Source organism: Notechis scutatus, chromosome 11, assembly GCF_049901735.1.
Source record: "Notechis scutatus isolate UNSWTSFEM ecotype Mainland chromosome 11, rNotScu1.2, whole genome shotgun sequence".
Lineage (NCBI taxonomy): Eukaryota > Metazoa > Chordata > Lepidosauria > Squamata > Elapidae > Notechis > Notechis scutatus.
The window spans coordinates 1,773,437-1,791,357 of record NC_142019.1 but is presented as its reverse complement, the minus strand read 5'-3'; the positions used below and the strand labels follow the sequence as shown (position 1 = coordinate 1,791,357).

General features: G+C 43.6%; 2 protein-coding genes across 4 annotated transcripts; both read left to right on the top strand.

The window, feature by feature from the left end:
* The first annotated feature begins 641 nt into the window (after window positions 1-641).
* LOC113431096 (actin, cytoplasmic type 5-like) lies at window positions 642-3,637 on the top strand. Its single transcript, XM_087972861.1, has 2 exons — window positions 642-1,049; window positions 2,453-3,637. Exon 2 carries the CDS (start codon window positions 2,465-2,467, stop codon window positions 3,635-3,637), a length of 1,173 nt encoding a protein of 390 aa, XP_087828987.1. The 5' UTR covers window positions 642-1,049; window positions 2,453-2,464.
* Window positions 3,638-6,091: 2,454 nt separating this feature from the next.
* UBL7 (ubiquitin like 7) lies at window positions 6,092-16,789 on the top strand. 3 transcript variants are annotated; one of them, XM_087972555.1, is made up of 12 exons: window positions 6,214-6,261; window positions 6,552-6,607; window positions 7,762-8,001; window positions 8,891-9,010; window positions 9,688-9,770; window positions 9,857-9,941; window positions 10,900-10,957; window positions 12,276-12,412; window positions 13,058-13,107; window positions 14,491-14,658; window positions 14,915-15,037; window positions 16,213-16,789. In XM_087972555.1, the coding sequence occupies exons 2-12, from the start codon at window positions 6,577-6,579 to the stop codon at window positions 16,348-16,350; spliced, it is 1,233 nt and encodes a 410-aa protein (XP_087828681.1). In that variant the 5' UTR covers window positions 6,214-6,261; window positions 6,552-6,576; the 3' UTR covers window positions 16,351-16,789. The 3 variants fall into 3 exon arrangements, with proteins under 3 accessions (XP_087828680.1, XP_087828683.1, XP_087828681.1); XM_087972554.1 differs by lacking the exon at window positions 6,552-6,607 and having other exon boundaries at window positions 6,092-6,261; XM_087972557.1 differs by lacking the exons at window positions 6,552-6,607; window positions 7,762-8,001 and having other exon boundaries at window positions 6,141-6,261.
* The last annotated feature ends 1,132 nt before the right edge of the window (window positions 16,790-17,921 follow it).

Below are 17,921 nucleotides of genomic sequence, written 5' to 3'. Positions count from 1 at the left end.
GGAGGAAATATAAATGCCTCCTGGCGGGAGAATATTGTAATTACGTAAGGAAAGAACAAGGAATTCCTGAACATGGCGCATGCGCATAGCAGCCCAGGTGTCCAAGTTTGGTGGAAACTCAATGCTTAGAAATACTATGTGCTCAATTGAATTTTTTAGCCAATGCATTCAGACCAACATTTCTTCAATTATAGTTTAATCTTACTTATATGTATTGTTGCATTTGCTTCCCATGGCAATTAGTTTGCAAATCAGCTGTAATGATTTGCAATCTTATGAGCTTAGGAAAATAGAATAAAAATACATTTCCAATATGGAAAGGACGGTGGAGGTTAGGAAAACAAAGCCATTCGTCCTGCACAGATCAGGTGAGAATCAACCCCTTTCTTTCTGTTTTTGAGAAACCGCAAACACTTGATTTTAATGTTTTATTTATGTCCATAAGGAAATCAGTCTTACTCCATCTTATCACATCTCTCTCTTTCTCTCTTGTCTGTCTGTCTATCTATCTATATCCTTTCTTTCTTTCTTTCTTTCTTTCTTTCTTTCTTTCTTTCTTTCTTTCTTTCTTTCTTTCTTTCTTTCTTTCTTTCTTTCTTTCTTTCTTTCTTTCTTTCTTTCTTTCTCCTTCTCTCCCTCCCTCCCTCCCCCTCTCTCAGTTTAACAATCAATTCTCTATGACATCCCATTGTTTATAGTATGCCAGTCTCTGAAACTGAGTAAACACCAGGAAATGTTCTTGAAATATATACAGAAGGATTTTTGGAATACATCCAAAGATATATAATCCTGATAAAGGCTCCTGTTATAGCCTTATTTGGTTATACTGCAGTTGTTTCCTTACAAAAGAGCTTATGTTTTAATGACATTTACTTATTGCACAAGTGGCCCATATTCACAGCTGTTCACAGATAAGTATAGGATCAAAGGGCAAAAGGAGCAGGAAACTGATAAATACCAGTGGGGAAAAAATCAAAGGGAAGAAAAGGATTTGATCCTTGTTGAGACAAGTGTGGAATTAATTGCCGAGCTAACCACCCTATCTTGGGGTAAGTATGGACTTGATTTAAACCATCACTTTCCCTAAGTGTTCTGCCCATATTGGTTTGAATGCGGTTGCCAGTAGCGGATTGAGCAAAGGTGAGTTGTAAGAGGGATTTAGATGAAAAGACCAAGAAATCGTAAGTTTCCTTTCAAAGCTGGCTGAGAAGCTGCTGGCTTTGGTGGTAGAACATCCCCTCTACATTCAAAATGTTGTAGGTTTGAACTCTGCCCTTGTGAACAGCATCTTCTAAAATGATCCAGAAACAAGAATATGGAACGAAGAACAAGTCAGATGAGAAGCAGAGCTAAAAGGGAAGCAGACCAAAATGAGAACTGAAGGAACCTTAGGGAAGACCTTGTAGCCCAACTAACGTTTTCCTAAAATAGGAGGTTGTTTAGGGAAGCTCTTTTTCATGGTCATCCAGAAGATTTTTCTACCAGAAAGTCCCCAGCCCTAGTTTGTATATTCCTTGCCAGAATCATCCAACACAACGCCACCAAAATTTAGCGTATGTTTTTCACTGCTGCAGAAAAAGTATTCAGGAATTGCATGTTCCTTTGGACCTTCTGGCTAACGACTGTACTCAATCAGTTAAAACAGTTTCTTCCAGCCCTGGACTCTTAAAAGTGCAAGTTATTCAGCTCTTAACTCTGTTTTTGTGTCACTTGAATATGAAATAAGGGAATGGTAGAAAAGGAGATAGGTTACTTTAAGTCAGTGCTGGCCAACATTTTGGCTTGTGGTGTCAAAAATTTGGAAAATGCCTAACTCTGCTGGCATATCACCGGCCAGCACCTCCTGAAGAAAAGAGAAACAATTCTGTATATATTCATATATATAATTATATATAATTAAATTATTAATGTTATATAAATATGTGTGTGTGTGTGTGTGTGTGTGTGTGTGTGTGTGTGTGTGTATGTATGTATGTATGTATATATATATATATATATATATATGTTTTTAGTTGTTGGTACTTACATGTATGGTGTCGGCTTTGATTTTCCCACGTCATTGTAGTTCTTTTAAAGTTGTAGCAGCTTGCAGAATCTCATCTGCCATCATCAGCCCAGAAGCCTGATGATGGCAGATGAGATTCTGCCAAACGCTGCTACAACTTTAAAAGCACAACTACAATGACGTGGAAAATACCCGAACAAAGCTGAATGCCATACATGTAAGTACCGCAAAAACTTAAGAATATATATATATATATATATATATATATATATATATATATATATATGTATGTATGTATGTGTATGTGTGTATGTGTATGTGTATGTGTATGTATATGTATATGTATATGTATATGTATATGTGAATGAATGAAACCCACAGTCCAATCATGAGAATCCATAGAGATAGTAAGCGTATTCTTAATGTCTCTGTTTGGTTTTCTCCTAGGCTTACCTACCAATGGCCAACCAAGAGATCGTAGCACTTGTGGTGGACAATAGCACCAGAAACTGCAGAGCAGGAGTTGCTGGAGAGGACCTGCCCAGAATAGTACTTCCTCCCATCATAGGGAGGCCCAAGCTGCAGAGTGTGGCGGAAGACACCAACAGAAAGGCCTACTATGTAGGAAGCGATGCTCAGAGCAGGAGAGACCTCTTGACCTTGAGGCACCCCATTGAAAATGGCTTTGTTGTGAACTGGGATGACATGGAGAAGATTTGGCACCATGTCTTCTACAACGAGTTGCAGGTGGGCCCGGAGGATCATCCAGTCTTACTGTCCGAGCGTCCCGTGGACAGTGGAAGGAACCGGGAGAAGATGGCCCAGATCATGTTCGAGAGCTTCAACGTGTCAGCCTTCTACTTGGCCATCCAAGCCGTCCTCTCCCTCTATGCTTCCGGCCGCACCACTGGAGTAGTTCTGGATATAAAGAACGACCGGATGGATCCTGTCCCCGTCTACGAAGGCCATGCTGTCTCCCATGCTCTCTTCCGCATGGATCTGGGTGGCGAAGACCTGACCAACTTCCTTCTGCAGATGCTGAATCAAAGAGGCTACCACATCAAACCAGAAGAGAGGGAGATTGTGGAGGACATCAAGGAGAAGTTTTGCTACGTGGCCCCGGACTATCAGAAAGAAATGGCCACCGCTACACCCTCTTCTTTAGAGAAACACTATGAGCTACCCGACGGGCAAGTGATCACCATTGACACCGAGCGTTTCAGGTGCCCAGAAGGCCTCTTCAACGCCGCATATCTGGGTAAAGAATGTTGTGACATCCACGAGACTGTCTTTAATGCTGTAATGAAGTGTGACCGGGATCTCCGCAGCACAATGTTTAAAAATATCGTGCTGGCAGGCGGCACCTCCATGTTCCCTGGCTTTGCCGAAAGGTTGCAGCCCGAGGTGGTGGCACTGGCTCTCCCAAATACAGAGGTCAACATCGTTGCCCCCCCAAATCGCACGTGCTCAGCGTGGGTTGGGGGCTCCCTCTTAGCTTCCCTTCCTCACTTTCAGGATATGTGCATCAGCAAACAGGAGTATGAGGAATTTGGCCCGGCTCTTGTACACAAAATACAAGGGGTTGAGGTAATTCCCCGTTCGGAGAATGAGCGCATACAGGGAGACGTATAGAGAGTAGTGTTGGAATAATACACACAGAGCACACAGATACACAGTACAGTAAATGTAGTTTTTTACTTCCAGAAAGGTTTAAGCAAAGTCCAAAATAAGCAGTCCAAAAGCCATTCACAGGTAAATCAGTCAGTTTTTCAATCCAGGGATAATCGAAATATCAAATTCCAGTGTCAAAAACAGTTCAGTATCAGACTTACATCAAATCCAGTAATATCAGTCAATGGAGGAAGGCAATACTTTCCAACAGAGGGAAAAAGATACTCACTCAGACACACTCTCTTCTGAGACTAAGACTAAACAACCCAGGTTTCTGGCTCCATCTTATGGCTGTTTGAGAAACCACACCCAATTGCATGCTCTTGCATTCCCTTAAAGATATAGTACTAAAATGTTTATCCTGGTTTATATATTTCTAACCCAAATACCTGTTAGGTGACTTATATTCCTAACAACAGTCTTATATTTTGAGGGCTTTGGGGTTTGTTTGGTTTTTTTGCTGCTTCTGCCACAGTTTGAAGTTGTATTAGAAGCAGAATAACAGAATAACCAAGTTGGAAGGGACCTTAGAGGTCTTCTAGCCCAATCCCTTTGCTCAGGCAGGAAACCCTGTATCATTTCTGCCTCTGAAATGAGGTCTACCCTTTTTTATGGAATTGGCAACCTGCGAAGTAATGGTTGTTTTAAGTGGTCCCAGTTTGTAAATCACTTGGAACATTGACTCTATGTATCCCAGGCTCTAAGGATGGAAACTTTTTTAAAAAAGAGAGTAATCATCATACTTGTAACATCAATATCTGAATCTTTAACCAATATTGCTAGAGCTAGAATATCTGCTTTTTTCCTGTTATCTATATTCAGTTCTCTAAGGCACCTTATTATTAATTCTCTATTATTATCTGTATGGTTTGCCAGTTGCACAGTGGCAGATAGGACAGCACTCCAGAGGGTTAACACCATTGCCCAGAAAATCATTGGTTGCCCTCTCCTCTATTTGGAAGAGCTTTAAAGCTCCTGCTGCCTTAAGAAAGTTCAAAACATTCTTAAAGATCCATCTCATCCTGGGAACCCTTTTTCTGAACTATTACCATCTGGCAGAGGGTACAGGATAATAATAAAAACAAGGACAAATAGGCTGAAAAACAGCTTCTGTCCCAGGGCAGTAACTGTTTTGAATTCTACTGTATAGTGCAATATTAATGCAATATCAAGGGTTTTCAATTCAATGTGTGGAGTGTGAAGGATGTATGTTTGTGTTTATTTTCATGGTCATGATGTGCACTGAAAATGGTATTTGATTTCATTGTACAAGGTGCAATGACAATAAAGTAAACTAGCTAACTAATTAGAGTATTAGGTATCTAAATGTATTCTTTCAATATGGCATTTTAAAAAAACCTTATACCCAAATTGAGAAAATGGAGCAATAAGGGTCTAAATAAATAAATGAATGGATTGAGCTTTATGAAGATATCTTTTAGTTTCTTCGAATATCTCTCATTTAATTACTGCACTGTATATTCCTTTCTGATTTTATTAGCCCTGTTATATTTATAGTTACTCTTCATTCTATTTTCTGGTGGTTATATGTCACTATTTTTTTCAAAAAAGAAAAGAAAGCCAAAGAAGAGATTTTTGACCATAGATGACAAATCATCCTTTCTTGCATCTACAAGTTTGGCATAGTCGTGCAATATGGATTTGTGTACTGTGGATTTTTAATACTTGTAAGCTTCCCAGAGCCACTATGTCTAAGATGGGCAACCATGTAAATTTAATGAACAAATAATTGGTTCAGTCATGATCCTCCAAGGGACTGATCTTAAAGTACCTTTGTAATACTTGTGTAATTAAAAAAAAAAAACGTTTTGTGACTTGGTTTGTTTCTTCTTCTTGTGCCATATCTACCATCGGACATTGGCGATCCTATTGGCGATCCTATTTTATCAACAGCCACATGAAAAAGTGAAGCTGAGTTTTGTCCAAACTTGGATTTTGAAGCCATCTTATTCTGCCTGGACCTCGTTTGCCTTCAATCTTTCTTCGGAGGATGAAGTGAAGTATGGCGTATTTTTCTGGGTGTCCCATCCCATGTCCGAAATTTCTACCTTTGTTTCTATTAGTTGCCAATATAAGTAAAACTGGCTGTTTTTAAAATTAATGACAATAATAATCCCAAAAGGGGTATGTAGTCCTCCTGTATAGGGAATAAATATACATTTCCACATTTCCTTGCCCTCCAAAGGTTGGAGTGTGAAAACCATAATAAAGGATGCCCCTGGTTTGCTGTAGCACTTTTGAATCCCGCGCGCCCATTGGCCACCTCCCCCGTCCCTCTCTCTCTTGATTGGCGAGGACGCGGAAGGCCGCGACGCCACAATGCCGCCCGGGAATCCTTCCGGACTGCAATTCCCAGCATCCCTTTCTTTAACACAGAGGGCGGAGCTTCCGCCGAGGTTTCGTCGCCTCGTTTTGCTGGGCTCTTCCTTTTCCCACCCGGCGCGGCTTGGCTTAGCAGGGGATGTGAGAGGGCTCCTTCCGGCCGCCTACAACCCCCGGCATGCCTCGCGCGGGCTCGGGCAAGCGTTTCCGGTTGGAGCAGCCGGCTGGTCGTAAACAGCCAGGTAAGGAGGAATAAAGGTAGTCGGTGGGGGAGGGGAGGCTGGAGGAGGGGAGGGGGGAGATATGGAGGGTCTGTTGGGGGTGTCCCCCCCTTCCCCCCCCCTCAGAAAGCATAGCATTGAATCTGCGGGCCCATGACTCACCTGGGCCACTATTATTAAAGGAAGACAGTGATGCCCAATGGGTAGAGCTGACCAGTGTGGCCTTATTTTGGGGGAGGGGGCTGGGGGAGACCCTGTCGTTGGTTCAACTCTATTTTCCTGCAAGGCTTACCCCGAATCCTCTTCCCCAGGAAGCCCCGGTGGGCTCCCCCATTCATGCCTACTCTCCTCCTAACAACCCTGCGAGGTAGGCTGCCTTGTGCCAACTGGCCTTCTGTTCGGTTTGGGAGAACCTGGCCTGGCCTGGGCGCCTAGAATTGGAGCTGTTTTGAGATGGGGGGTGGGTGGGGGGGAGAGAGAGACGGTATGGGTGGGTGGACGGACGGACATTCTCAGTCATCCAGGTCATGGTTCTTGAAGGAAGGACCTTTGGGATAGATAGGAGATGGATGCTCTAGATAGGTAGGTAGGTAGGTAGGTAGATAGATAGATAGATAGATAGATAGATAGATAGGGGAGGAATAGCAACAGACAGATGGATATAGATAGATAGATAGATAGATAGATAGATAGATAGATAGATAGATAGATAGATAGATAGCAGACACAGAGAGATAGAAGATAGATAGATGACAAATACATGACAGATACATAGAGATAGAAAATAGATGGATAGATAAAAGATAGATAATGATAGATTAATAGATTATAGATGGGAGAGAGAGATTGATAATAGATAGATTAGAATTAAATAGATAGAAGACAGACAGACAGATAGGAGAGATGGATGGATAGATAAATAGGAGAGACACATGATAGGTAGATAGATAGGAGAGATGGATGGATGGATAGGTAGATAAATAGACATGAGATAGATAGATAGATAGATAGATAGATAGATAGATAGATAGATAGATAGATAGATAGATAAGATAGATGATAGATAGGAGAGATGGATGGATGGATAGATAGATAGATAAATAGACATGATAAAGATAGATGATAGATAGATTAGATAGATGATAGATAGATGATAGACAGACAGATAGATAGGTGAGATGGATGGATGGATAAATAGGAGAGAGACATGATAGGTAGACAGACAGATAGGAGAGATGGATGGATAGATAGACATGATAAAGATAGATAGATAGATGAGAGATAGATTAGATAGATGATAGACAGATAGATAGAGATGGATGGATAGATAGATAAATAGGAGAGAGACATGATAGGTAGATACATAGGAGAGATGGATGGATGGATGGATAAATAGACATGATAAAGATAGATAGATGATAGATAGATAGATAGATGATAGACAGACAGACAGATAGATAGGAGAGATGGATAGATAAATAGGAGAGAGACATGATAGATGGGACACGGTTTCTTTTCCAGACTCTGCTTGGAGTTCAGATTGGGACCTCAGAGAATCAAACTGCTCCAGCCCCACCATGTCTCTCTCGGAGTGTTACATCGCCGTGAAGCTAGCCGACCAGCCCCTGGCTCCCAAATCCATCTTGCGGCTGCCAGAAAGCGAGCTCGGCGAGTGCCCGCTGGGGGGTTGCAGCATCTTGTTCCTGAAGCAGCTCATTACGGGAAAGTTACAGGAGTCCATCCCTGACCCGGAGTTCATTGGTAGGCTGGCACACACCGCACTTTGATCAGAGGTGCAATGATGTAAAATACAGGTGGTCCTTAACTTACAGCTGCAACTGAGCCCAACATTTCTGCTGCTCAGCAAGACAACGATTAATTGAATTTTACCCCATTTTAGAATAGAATAGAGAATAGAGAATAGAATATAGAATAGAATAGAATAGAGAATAGAGAATAGAATAAATTATAGAATAGAATAGAGAATAGAATAGAGAATAGAATAGAATAGAGAATAGAATAGAATAGAGAATAGAATAGAGAATAGAATAGAGAATAGAATAGAATAGAGAATAGAATAGAGAATAGAATAGAGAATAGAATAGAGAATAGAATAGAATAGAGAATAGAATAAATTATAGAATAGAATAGAGAATAGAATAGAGAATAGAATAGAGAATAGAATAGATTATAGAATAGAATATAGAATAGAATATAGAATAGAATAGAATATAGAATAGAATAGAGAATAGAATAGCGAATAGAATAGATTATAGAATAGAATAGAATAGAGAATAGAATAGAATAAAGAGAATGGAATGGAGAATGGTAGCGGACATTTTGAGTAGTTCGGAGAACCAGCCAATCCCGCCTCTAACTGGCCCCGCCAACCCCATCTATTCTCTGCCTCCTGAATCCCAGATGAGTGGCTGGGTCTCCTTTGGTTACCCTGCACAGGAGAACGGAGCTGGAAAGCAGGTTAGTGGGGTGGGGAGGGAATGGGGATTTTGCAGTATATCCTTCCCCTGCCACGCCCACCGAGCCACGCCCACAGAACCGGTAGTAAAAAAATTGAATCCCACACCGTGTACAATAAGCCAGATTTTTTTTGGGGTGGGGGGGTTTGAATACGAGTCTCATTCCTCTTCAGATCTGATCTATTGTGGGCGGAAACTGCGGGATGAGCAAACGCTCGAATTCTACGGGATTCAGTCTGGATCCACTATCCACGTCTTCCGGAAAGCCTGGCCCGAACCGGAGCAAAAACCAGGTAAATTCCCCACTTTGGATCTCAAACTGCTTTTTTTAATGGTTTTATTGGAGGTAGTCCTTGATTTATGACTGTGAGGGAGCCCCAAATGTATGTTGCTAAGTAAGAAATTTTGCTTTGCCACCATTTTATGTTTTTCGCCACCTTTGTTAAGTGAAAATCCCCACCGTTCTTCAACGAATAACGCGGTCGTTAAGTAAGCTTCCCCATCGACTTGCCTCGTCAGAAGGTCTCAAAAGGGGAACGCAGGACCCCCTCCGGGACGCTGCGACCTTCATAAATACCATTGTTCTTTTATTCCCTCTGGGAGGGGCCATTTACTGTCTACCTTTACTCCCGAGTCGGCCCTTGTTCCTTAGTTGTTCCCTTCTTCTGGCAGCTCTGTGCATGAGCACACTGGGAATAGGCTCCAGCTCTTCTTCTGCCCCACTGATGTCCAACTCTGAAGGCAGCTGATAACTGTCAGACAGCCCTGGCCCCATCCCTGCCTTCAATGCAGAGCCCTCATCAGAGCCTTTCCCAAACTCCAGGACTGGCCCATGTTCCTCCCCAACCTTCTCATTGTTCGAATCTGCTGCCAGCTCTGCTGGCCGCTGGCAGGCCCTAACAGGTTCGTTCCGTGCAGCTTTTCGAGCGTTACCATGTCCAATCTCTTTGACTGCTTGTCTCTTCTACAGAACCAGTGGATAAAATGGCTGCCGTGCGGGAGTTTCGTGTCTTGCACACAGCTTTACACAGCAGCCCCGTCTTCAGAGATTCAGTGAGTGTTCTTCCACACAACTGGACTTCTCCAGGATCCAGTCTGCTGTTTCCCTAGGGTGAATCTCCCTTTGGTTTCCCACGCAGGTCTTCAAGATGTTAGGGAACAAGGAATCCCTAGATCAGATCATTGTCGCCACCCCCGGCCTCAGCAGTGATCCCATCGCTTTGGGTGAGTCGTGGAGACATATAGCAATAGCCCTTAGACTTATATACCGCTTCACAGTGCTTCACAGTCCTCTCTAAGCGGTTTACAGAGCCAGCCTCTGGTCCCCAACAATTTGGGTCCTCATTTTATCCACCTCGGAAGGATGGAAGACTGAGTTAACCTTGAGCTGATCAGGATCAAACTCTAGACTATGGGCAGTGTTATCCTGCAATGTTGCATTCTAACCACTGGGAGGGGAGGGAGGGAAGGAAAATAGCAATGGCACTTAAGACTTATATACCGCTTTTTAGTGCTTTACAGCCCTCTCTAAGCAGTTTAATTGCCTCCAACAGTCTGAGTCCTCATTTTATCCACCTCGGAAGGATGGAAGGCTGAGTCAACCTTGAGCCCATCAGGATCAAACAAAGCACTGTGCCACCACAGCTCTTGGTGTGATGCATGGATGGAGGGAGGGAGGGAAGAACTGAATTGCCAAACTGCAGTCAGCAGAAGTAGCTTGCAGTACCGTATTCTAACCACTGCACTTCACAACCATTAAGGGGCAAAACTCGCTTAAGAAAGGTCTCAGTTAATGACATAAATTTGGTCTCCATGGGGTCATAAGTGGAGGGCTACCTTATGTATACACCATCAAGAGAGCGGCTTGGATAATTTTTCTAAATTGGATTTATAAAAGAGGCTCCTTAAAGGCCGGGAGAATTTTGTGGGGAGGGTGAAAGAAAGAAAAAACCTGGGAAAAAAGAAAAGAAAATAGTGAACATTCAACCTCACCTGTGCATCTTAAAGATAGGAAGAAGAAGAGAGAAAAAAGCAGCAGGAAAGATGAGACATCAGACTTTTAATATGCCTAATCTTCCAACTCCCAAGAAGGTTTGCTGGGTTTTGCAGCTTCCTTATTTTTCAGTTGAAATAATATTCTCTGCATTTGCTCATTAGTGATCCTGTTCTTTTTATCTCACAGGAGTCCTGCAGGATAAGGACCTCTTCTCTGTTTTTGCTGACCCAGCCATGCTGGACACGTAAGTGTGCTACCAATGCTTTTTTTAAATCCATTTTTTTCTCTCTCATTTCTTTTTTACCTCTTTGTTCTTTTTAAAAAAAATTTTTTTATTGTTTTTATGTCGCAAGTTCCATTTCTATATTGAACAATGTGTTTTCTAGATGTCGAAAGTGTTCAAATGTAAACATCATAATCATTATAATCGTATCAACATACAAACATATTTATTTTATTTTTTGTTTATTTTATTTTATTTATTTATTTGATTTGCCAATTGTTTACAAGATAATAAGTATAAGTGTATACATAGTTGTGAATACATGAAATGGGTACATATAAGAAAAATAAAGAAGAATAAGAGAAACAATAGGACAGGGAGCGGTAGGCACGTTGGTGCGCTTTATGCACGCTCCTACAGACCTCTTAGGAAAGGGGTGAGGTCAATAGTAGACAGTCTAAGGTTAAAGTTTTTGGGGTTTGGGGAAGAAACTACAGAGTCGGGTAGAGTATTTCAGACATTGACCACTCTATTGCTGAAGTCAGATTTCTGCAATCAAGTTTGGTGCGGTTAACTTTGAGTTTGTATCATTGTGTGCTCTTGTGTTGTTATGGTTGAAGCTGAAGTATTCATTGACAGGTAGGACATTGCAATGTATGATTTTATCAATCATTATTAAAAGGTGTACTATCTTCCATATATACATCAATTATATAACCATCAAAATATTTACTAATCAGTTTCTTTTTCCCATGTAGTCCTTATCTTCTATTATATGTATAAAAGCAAAATATCACTCGCACATCATTACAAAATCTCCAGAACAATAAAGTCTACAAACTTGAAATTTGCCATGTATGTTCCTCTTGGCTTCTAGGTGCTCACTAAGAAAGGATTTTTTGAAATTACCATCAGAGCATCAGTATTTTCTATATTATTATTATTAACACGCTCTGATGCTAAGGAGTTCTACTGCCCCTGCCCACCTGAAAAGAAATCTCTTCCAAACGTAAAACACAAGCAGAGGAGAGGAGTTTGCCTGCGGCTTGTGTGCCAGCACAAATGGCTCTGCTATAGGTTCGCCATCACGGGACTAGGTCAAGGGTCTCCAATTTGAGCAACTTTAAGACTTGTGGACTTCAACTCCCAGAATTCTAGATCAAAAAAATCTAAAATCCCGGTTTATTCTCCCTGGGGAATTCTGGGAGTTGAAGTCCACAAGTCTTAAAGTTACCAAGGTTGGAGACCCCTGGACTAGGTGAGCTTCGAGGCCCTCCAACTCTATGATTCAGGGACTCTCTAGCCCTCCTCCCCAGTTCATTCTCGCTGGTTTCTCTAGGCTCATCCCAAGCCATCCTGCGTTGGTGAATGCCATTGTCCTGGTCCTCCATTCTGTGGCAGGCAGCGCCCCGGTTCCCACTGCAGAGACCTCCTCGCGTAGCAGCATGCCTTCCAGCTCCTACCGTGACATGCCAGGTAAGGCACACGCTATGACATGGAGCACAAATTGCCAGATGTAACATTTGGGGGACTACAGGGAGTCCTCGCTTAAGGACTGTTTGTCTAAAGAACATATGAAGTGATAGTAGCGTTGAATGAATGGTGTTTATGTCCGGTCACTGAAATTGCAGCTCTTGGCCTTTGGTGTCTGGTGGGAGATACCTGACTTTGGGATGAGGTTCAGTGTGGTGTCAACTCGTAAAGCATTCCTATGCCTGTTTCCGAGTTGTCATAAGAAGGAAGGGGGGGGGGACCCTGAAGGAGCAGTACGGCAATTAAAACCAGAAACACATTCCATGCTTATCTTACAAAGATTGTAGCCTAGGCTACAATCCTTCAAAAATCCTTCATTGGAGAGAGTGATTGATGACACCCAGCCCAGTGAATGTGTTTGGAGAATCTGATTTATGACACACTCAGGAGGGTGGGGGAAAACAGAGTCATAGGTGATAATAAATTACATGTCTCAGAGTTGGCTTCATATAGGTTAGTGCTGGACGTGTTGCTCATAATAAATCTTTTGGATTCTTTCGAAGGTTGCCTCGAGGCTCATGATTTAATTAGGGCAATCACCGGAACCCTGACATGTGGTTTCTTTCTCTCTCCTTCTCTCTCATCCAGGAGGATTTCTTTTTGAAGGTCTCTCTGATGATGAAGATGACTTCCATCAGGTAACGAGAGAAGGCGGGTGGATATCTCTGAAAAGAGAAGCCCAAGGCTAAGAATAGAGTGTAGTAGAGTGGAAGGGAAGGGGAATAGAAATAGAAACAAGAATAGAGTAGAATAGGATACAGACTACAGAATAGAATAGAATAGAATGCAGAATAGAATGCAGAATAAAATAGAATGCTCAATAGAATAGAATATAGGATAGGATAGAATGCAGAATAGAATAGAATAAAATAGAATGCAGGATAGAATAAAATAGAATGCAGAATAGAATAAAATAGAATGCAGAATAAAATAGAATGCAGAATAGAATAGAATGCAGAATAGAATAAAATAGAATAGGATAGAATAGAATAGAATAGAATATAGGATAGGATAAAATGCAGAATAGAATAGAATGCAGAATAGAATAAAATAGAATGCAGAATAGAATAGAATAACATAGAATGCAGAATAAAATAGAATGCAGAATAGAATAGAATGCAGAATAGAATAAAATAGGATAGGATAGAATAGAATAGAATATAGGATAGGATAGGATAGAATGCAGAATAAAATTGAATGCAGAATAGAATAGAATGCAGAATAGGATAGAAGAAAATAGAATGCAGAATAGAATAGAATAGAATGCAGAATAGAATAGAATGCAGAATAAAATAGAATGCAGAATAGAATATAGAATAGAATTTAGACTAGACTAGGAACAAGAACCAGAACAGAATATTTGGCCAAGTGTGATTAGACACACAAGGAACCTGCCTCCGGTGCAGAAACTCTCAGTGTACATGCAAAGCAACAGAATCATCATCATCACAACAAAAATAATACTAATAAGAAGGGGGAGCAAAGAATATAATAAGGACAAGCAGAACTACAGCAACACAACATGAGTTCATAGATATTAGGCAGCACTGTGGGAATCGGATGTTCAGCGGGGTGAAGGCACGAGGAGGAGGAGGGGGGAAACCTGTCCCTGTGTCCATTTGTTTTGGCATGCAACGCCCTGTAGCGGCGTCTAGAGGGGAGGAATCGGAACAGTTTTATGTCCAGGATGTGAGGGTGTCTGCAGGTATCTTCTCGGTCTACTTTCTGAGGTCTTCTGTAAGTTGAGGAGGTACCTCTTCAAGAAATGCAAACAGGCCTGGGACTCGTTTCTCCCTCTGGAAGGAGAAATTCATGGCCACCACTGAGAAGGCCTGTTTTCCTGAACCACACCCCAGGGCCTTCCCCAGGTCTTCTCTTGGGAGTAATACGGGATGATTCCCATTTTTTTCTCTCCCTCTGGATGTAATTGTGGCTCCCGAAACTCTTGTCAACTGTGGGAGCGGGGCTTACGGATTTCTACCAAAGCATTGTCCTGAGTGAGGCCTCTCCTTTCCCAACAGAGCCTGAGGACCACACCGTCCAGCAGCACCTCTGGATCCCGTCCAGCGTCTCTTGGCTACACCGGCGCGGCGGGGCCTCGGCCCATCACACAGAGCGAGTTGGCCACGGCCCTTGCCCTAGCCAGCACTCCAGAGAGCAGCTCGCACACCCCAACGCCTGGAACGCAGGTCAGCGGGAGGCCAGGGAGAGAGTTTGGCTAATCTCAAAAGCCACTGGTCGAGTTTCTAGTCCCTCTGGAGTGGGGGCAGAGGAGACTGGCCATGGGAAAGAGCCGGTCTAAAGCAGCGTTGCTCAACCGTGGCCACTTGGCAAAACTTTTGTGGACTTCGACTCCCGGAATTCCCCAGCCAGCCTGGGGTTGCAGTCGTGGCAGTCCAATTTACCTGGAGGACACCAGGTGTTTTCTGTCTTCCTCCTTTTCAGGGCCATTCCTCCGGCACATCTCCCATGTCGTCTAGCGTGCAGTCGGGAACACCCATCACCAATGACCTCTTCAGCCAGGCCTTACAGCACGCCCTCCAGGCATCAGGACAGCCTAGCCTTCAGGTCTGTAAACCTCCAGGAAGTTGGGATGGTCCATTCATTCATTCATGTCCTTGCATTTCGGTTCAGCCCTCCAATAACCTAAATTAGGAAACTGGAGGCATCCTAGAGTACCCAAGCTAAATCTCAAAAATGCTGGGAATTCCTGGAAACTTGGCATTCTGATGAAACTGGCCATCAACAGACACACAGAGATAAACCACATTTGCACACCATTCAAAAAAGGCAATTAAAAAAAAAAGGTAAGGAAACGAAAAGACCAGAATGCACCTTCTTCAGTAGCTTGCTCTCAGATAAGCAAGGATTAACACCAGACAAACAAACAGAAAACAATACCCCACTACCAAGGAAAGTACCAAGGAAACCTCCTCACCCACACCCCCAACACTGGCAGAGCAAGTTCCCTGTACACATTTACCCAGAGCAAACTCCACACTCACTCACGCTGATGATGACATATAGTTGGGTAATGAAAGGTCCATAAACAACCAAGCTCAGAGAGCCCCAAGGTCCCTTTATTATCTACAACTTTGCCCCCAATGTCCAGATTACCTTCAGCTGGACAAAAACTCTCCCAGGAACAGCCGTTAACTGTAGAAAATTCAGTCCAAAACAAGGTACGCACAAACTATAATTTAAAATCCAAACAAACCAAACTGAACTAATTAGTTTGACAGGGAAGAATTTCAGACTTGAAAGCACGGCAAAAATCACACAGTTGGGAAGACGCCAGGAACCCAGATAAGTCATGACGATACAAGATAAATTCACGTTTGCTCCCAACAGCTCGCTGCGTGCAGCTTCCTTTTTTATACACTGTTACCAGCTAATGAAGGGAATCAGGGCCCTTTCCTCCCCCGTAAACCACGCAACCCCCGTTGCTCCCTTCTCTATTCTTCCCTGCATTCCCTAGGATGAAGAGGGGGTGGGCCTGCGTCTTCCTCTGAACTCCCTCTCCTTTGCTCTACCTCTTCCCTGCTCTGCCCAGCCGGACTTTGCCCTTCCCCAGTCTCTTCCACAGCCGACGGAGCCACACTCCCACTCCCTGTCATCTGCTAGCCTTCCTCCTCCGAGTCAGATTCCGGCAGGGGCATATGACACCGGGTCCCCGGCTCTATCTGTGTCCATGGCGGTGTTTGACCTGGTCTCCCTTCCCCCTGTCCGCTTTCCTCTTTCAGAGCCAGTGGCAACCCCAGCTGCAGCAGCTGCGAGACATGGGCATCCACGACGACGAGCTGAGCCTCCGCGCCCTCCAGGCCACTGGGGGCGACATCCAGGCTGCCCTGGAGCTCATCTTTGCGGGGGGAGCCCCTTAACCTGTCCCCGAGGCCTCTCCCCCCATTCTGCAGGGGGCGACCGCGTGCACCTCCGACCTCAGCCCCGCCAAGCCAGCCCTTCGACGTGCGTCGCCTCCCCGTTCCCTGGCGTGTTCTTCTTCCTCGTCGTGTTGTCCAGAGTCCAAGAACGTTATGTCCCATCTGCTTTTCCTGGTCTCCAGACAACTCAGTTTAGTTTAGCCAAACAGCTGCCCTTGGAAGACGGGAAAAGTTCCAGGATTCAGAATTTTTGGTCGGCCGCTCCAGAAACGACCCAGCTTTGCCGCATCCCGAAAAAAGTCTTCCTCTGACCATTTCAAGGATGCGCTCATTTTCCCACCCCACCCCCTCTTCCTTGTGGTTTTATTCCTGCCCCGGCCAAGATCCCCGTGTGGCTTTTGCTGGACTGTCTCATTAAAACCTGGTTTCCTCCAGATCATCCCTGGCTTTGTTTCTTGCTGCTGCTATTTGGGTTATCCACACAGGTCATAATTGCAAGAGGTGGTTTACTTTTGGTTTTGTTGAGTTCAAAGTTAGAACTGCCTCGGGGCGGGGAAAAAAAGGCGTTTTACAACCAGTTCTGGTACTTATGACCAGGGGTGGGCTTCCGACATTTTAGCAAAGAGTTCTCTGCCCCGGTTGCTAGGTGGGCCGGGCCATGGTGGGCACGGCCTAGTTGGCCTCCTAGTTGTTCCTCCTGGCGGAAAAGAACAAGAAAGTCCAGTTGCCTGTTGGAAAAAAAAGCACCTTTGGGACAACCAAATTAGCTGGAGGACTGACAGTCGCTACAGACTTTTAGGTGTACAATTTGGGACGAAGACCCTTCGAATGGTGTGGAAGGATGAACGGATTTCCAGAGGGAAAAAAAATGCAGACTACAGGAACCAGGAGCACCACTCAGGTGACGCTGAGGACACGGGTAAACCTCCAAGTGGCCTCAATGACTCTCTAAAAAGGATGCAAATGACCAGCTCTCTGCAAGGAGTATCAATCCTCCCATTCCCTACCATCCAAGTCAGAGCTGAAGAGGCTTCTTGGATGAGAAGCGAAACGACTTCAAAGGAAAACCCCCCAGAAAAGTCCAGTTGCCTGTTGGAAAATGCACCTTTGAGACAACCAAATTAGCTGGAGGACTGAGAATCTCTACGGACTTCTAGCTATATAATTTGAGATGAACACCCTTCGAATGGGGTGGGAATAAGGAATGGATTTCCAGAGGGAAAAAAAATGCAGACTACAGGAACCAGGAGCACCACTCAGGTGACGCTGAGGACACAGGTAAACCCCCAAGTGGCCTCGGCGACCCTCTCACAGGATGCAAATGACCAGCTGTCTGCAAGGAGTATCAATCCTTCCATTCCCTACCATCCAAATAAGAGCTGAAGGGGCTTCTTGGATGAGAAGCGAAACGTCTTCAAAAGAAAAAAAAAAACCCCAGAAAGTCCAGTTGCCTCTTGAAAAAAAAAAAAAAGCGCCTTTGGGACAAACAAATGACCTGAAGGACGGATAATCTCTATATAGACATTAAATGGAAGAGGAAAAAATAATAATAATCTTGTTGGACAGCAGAG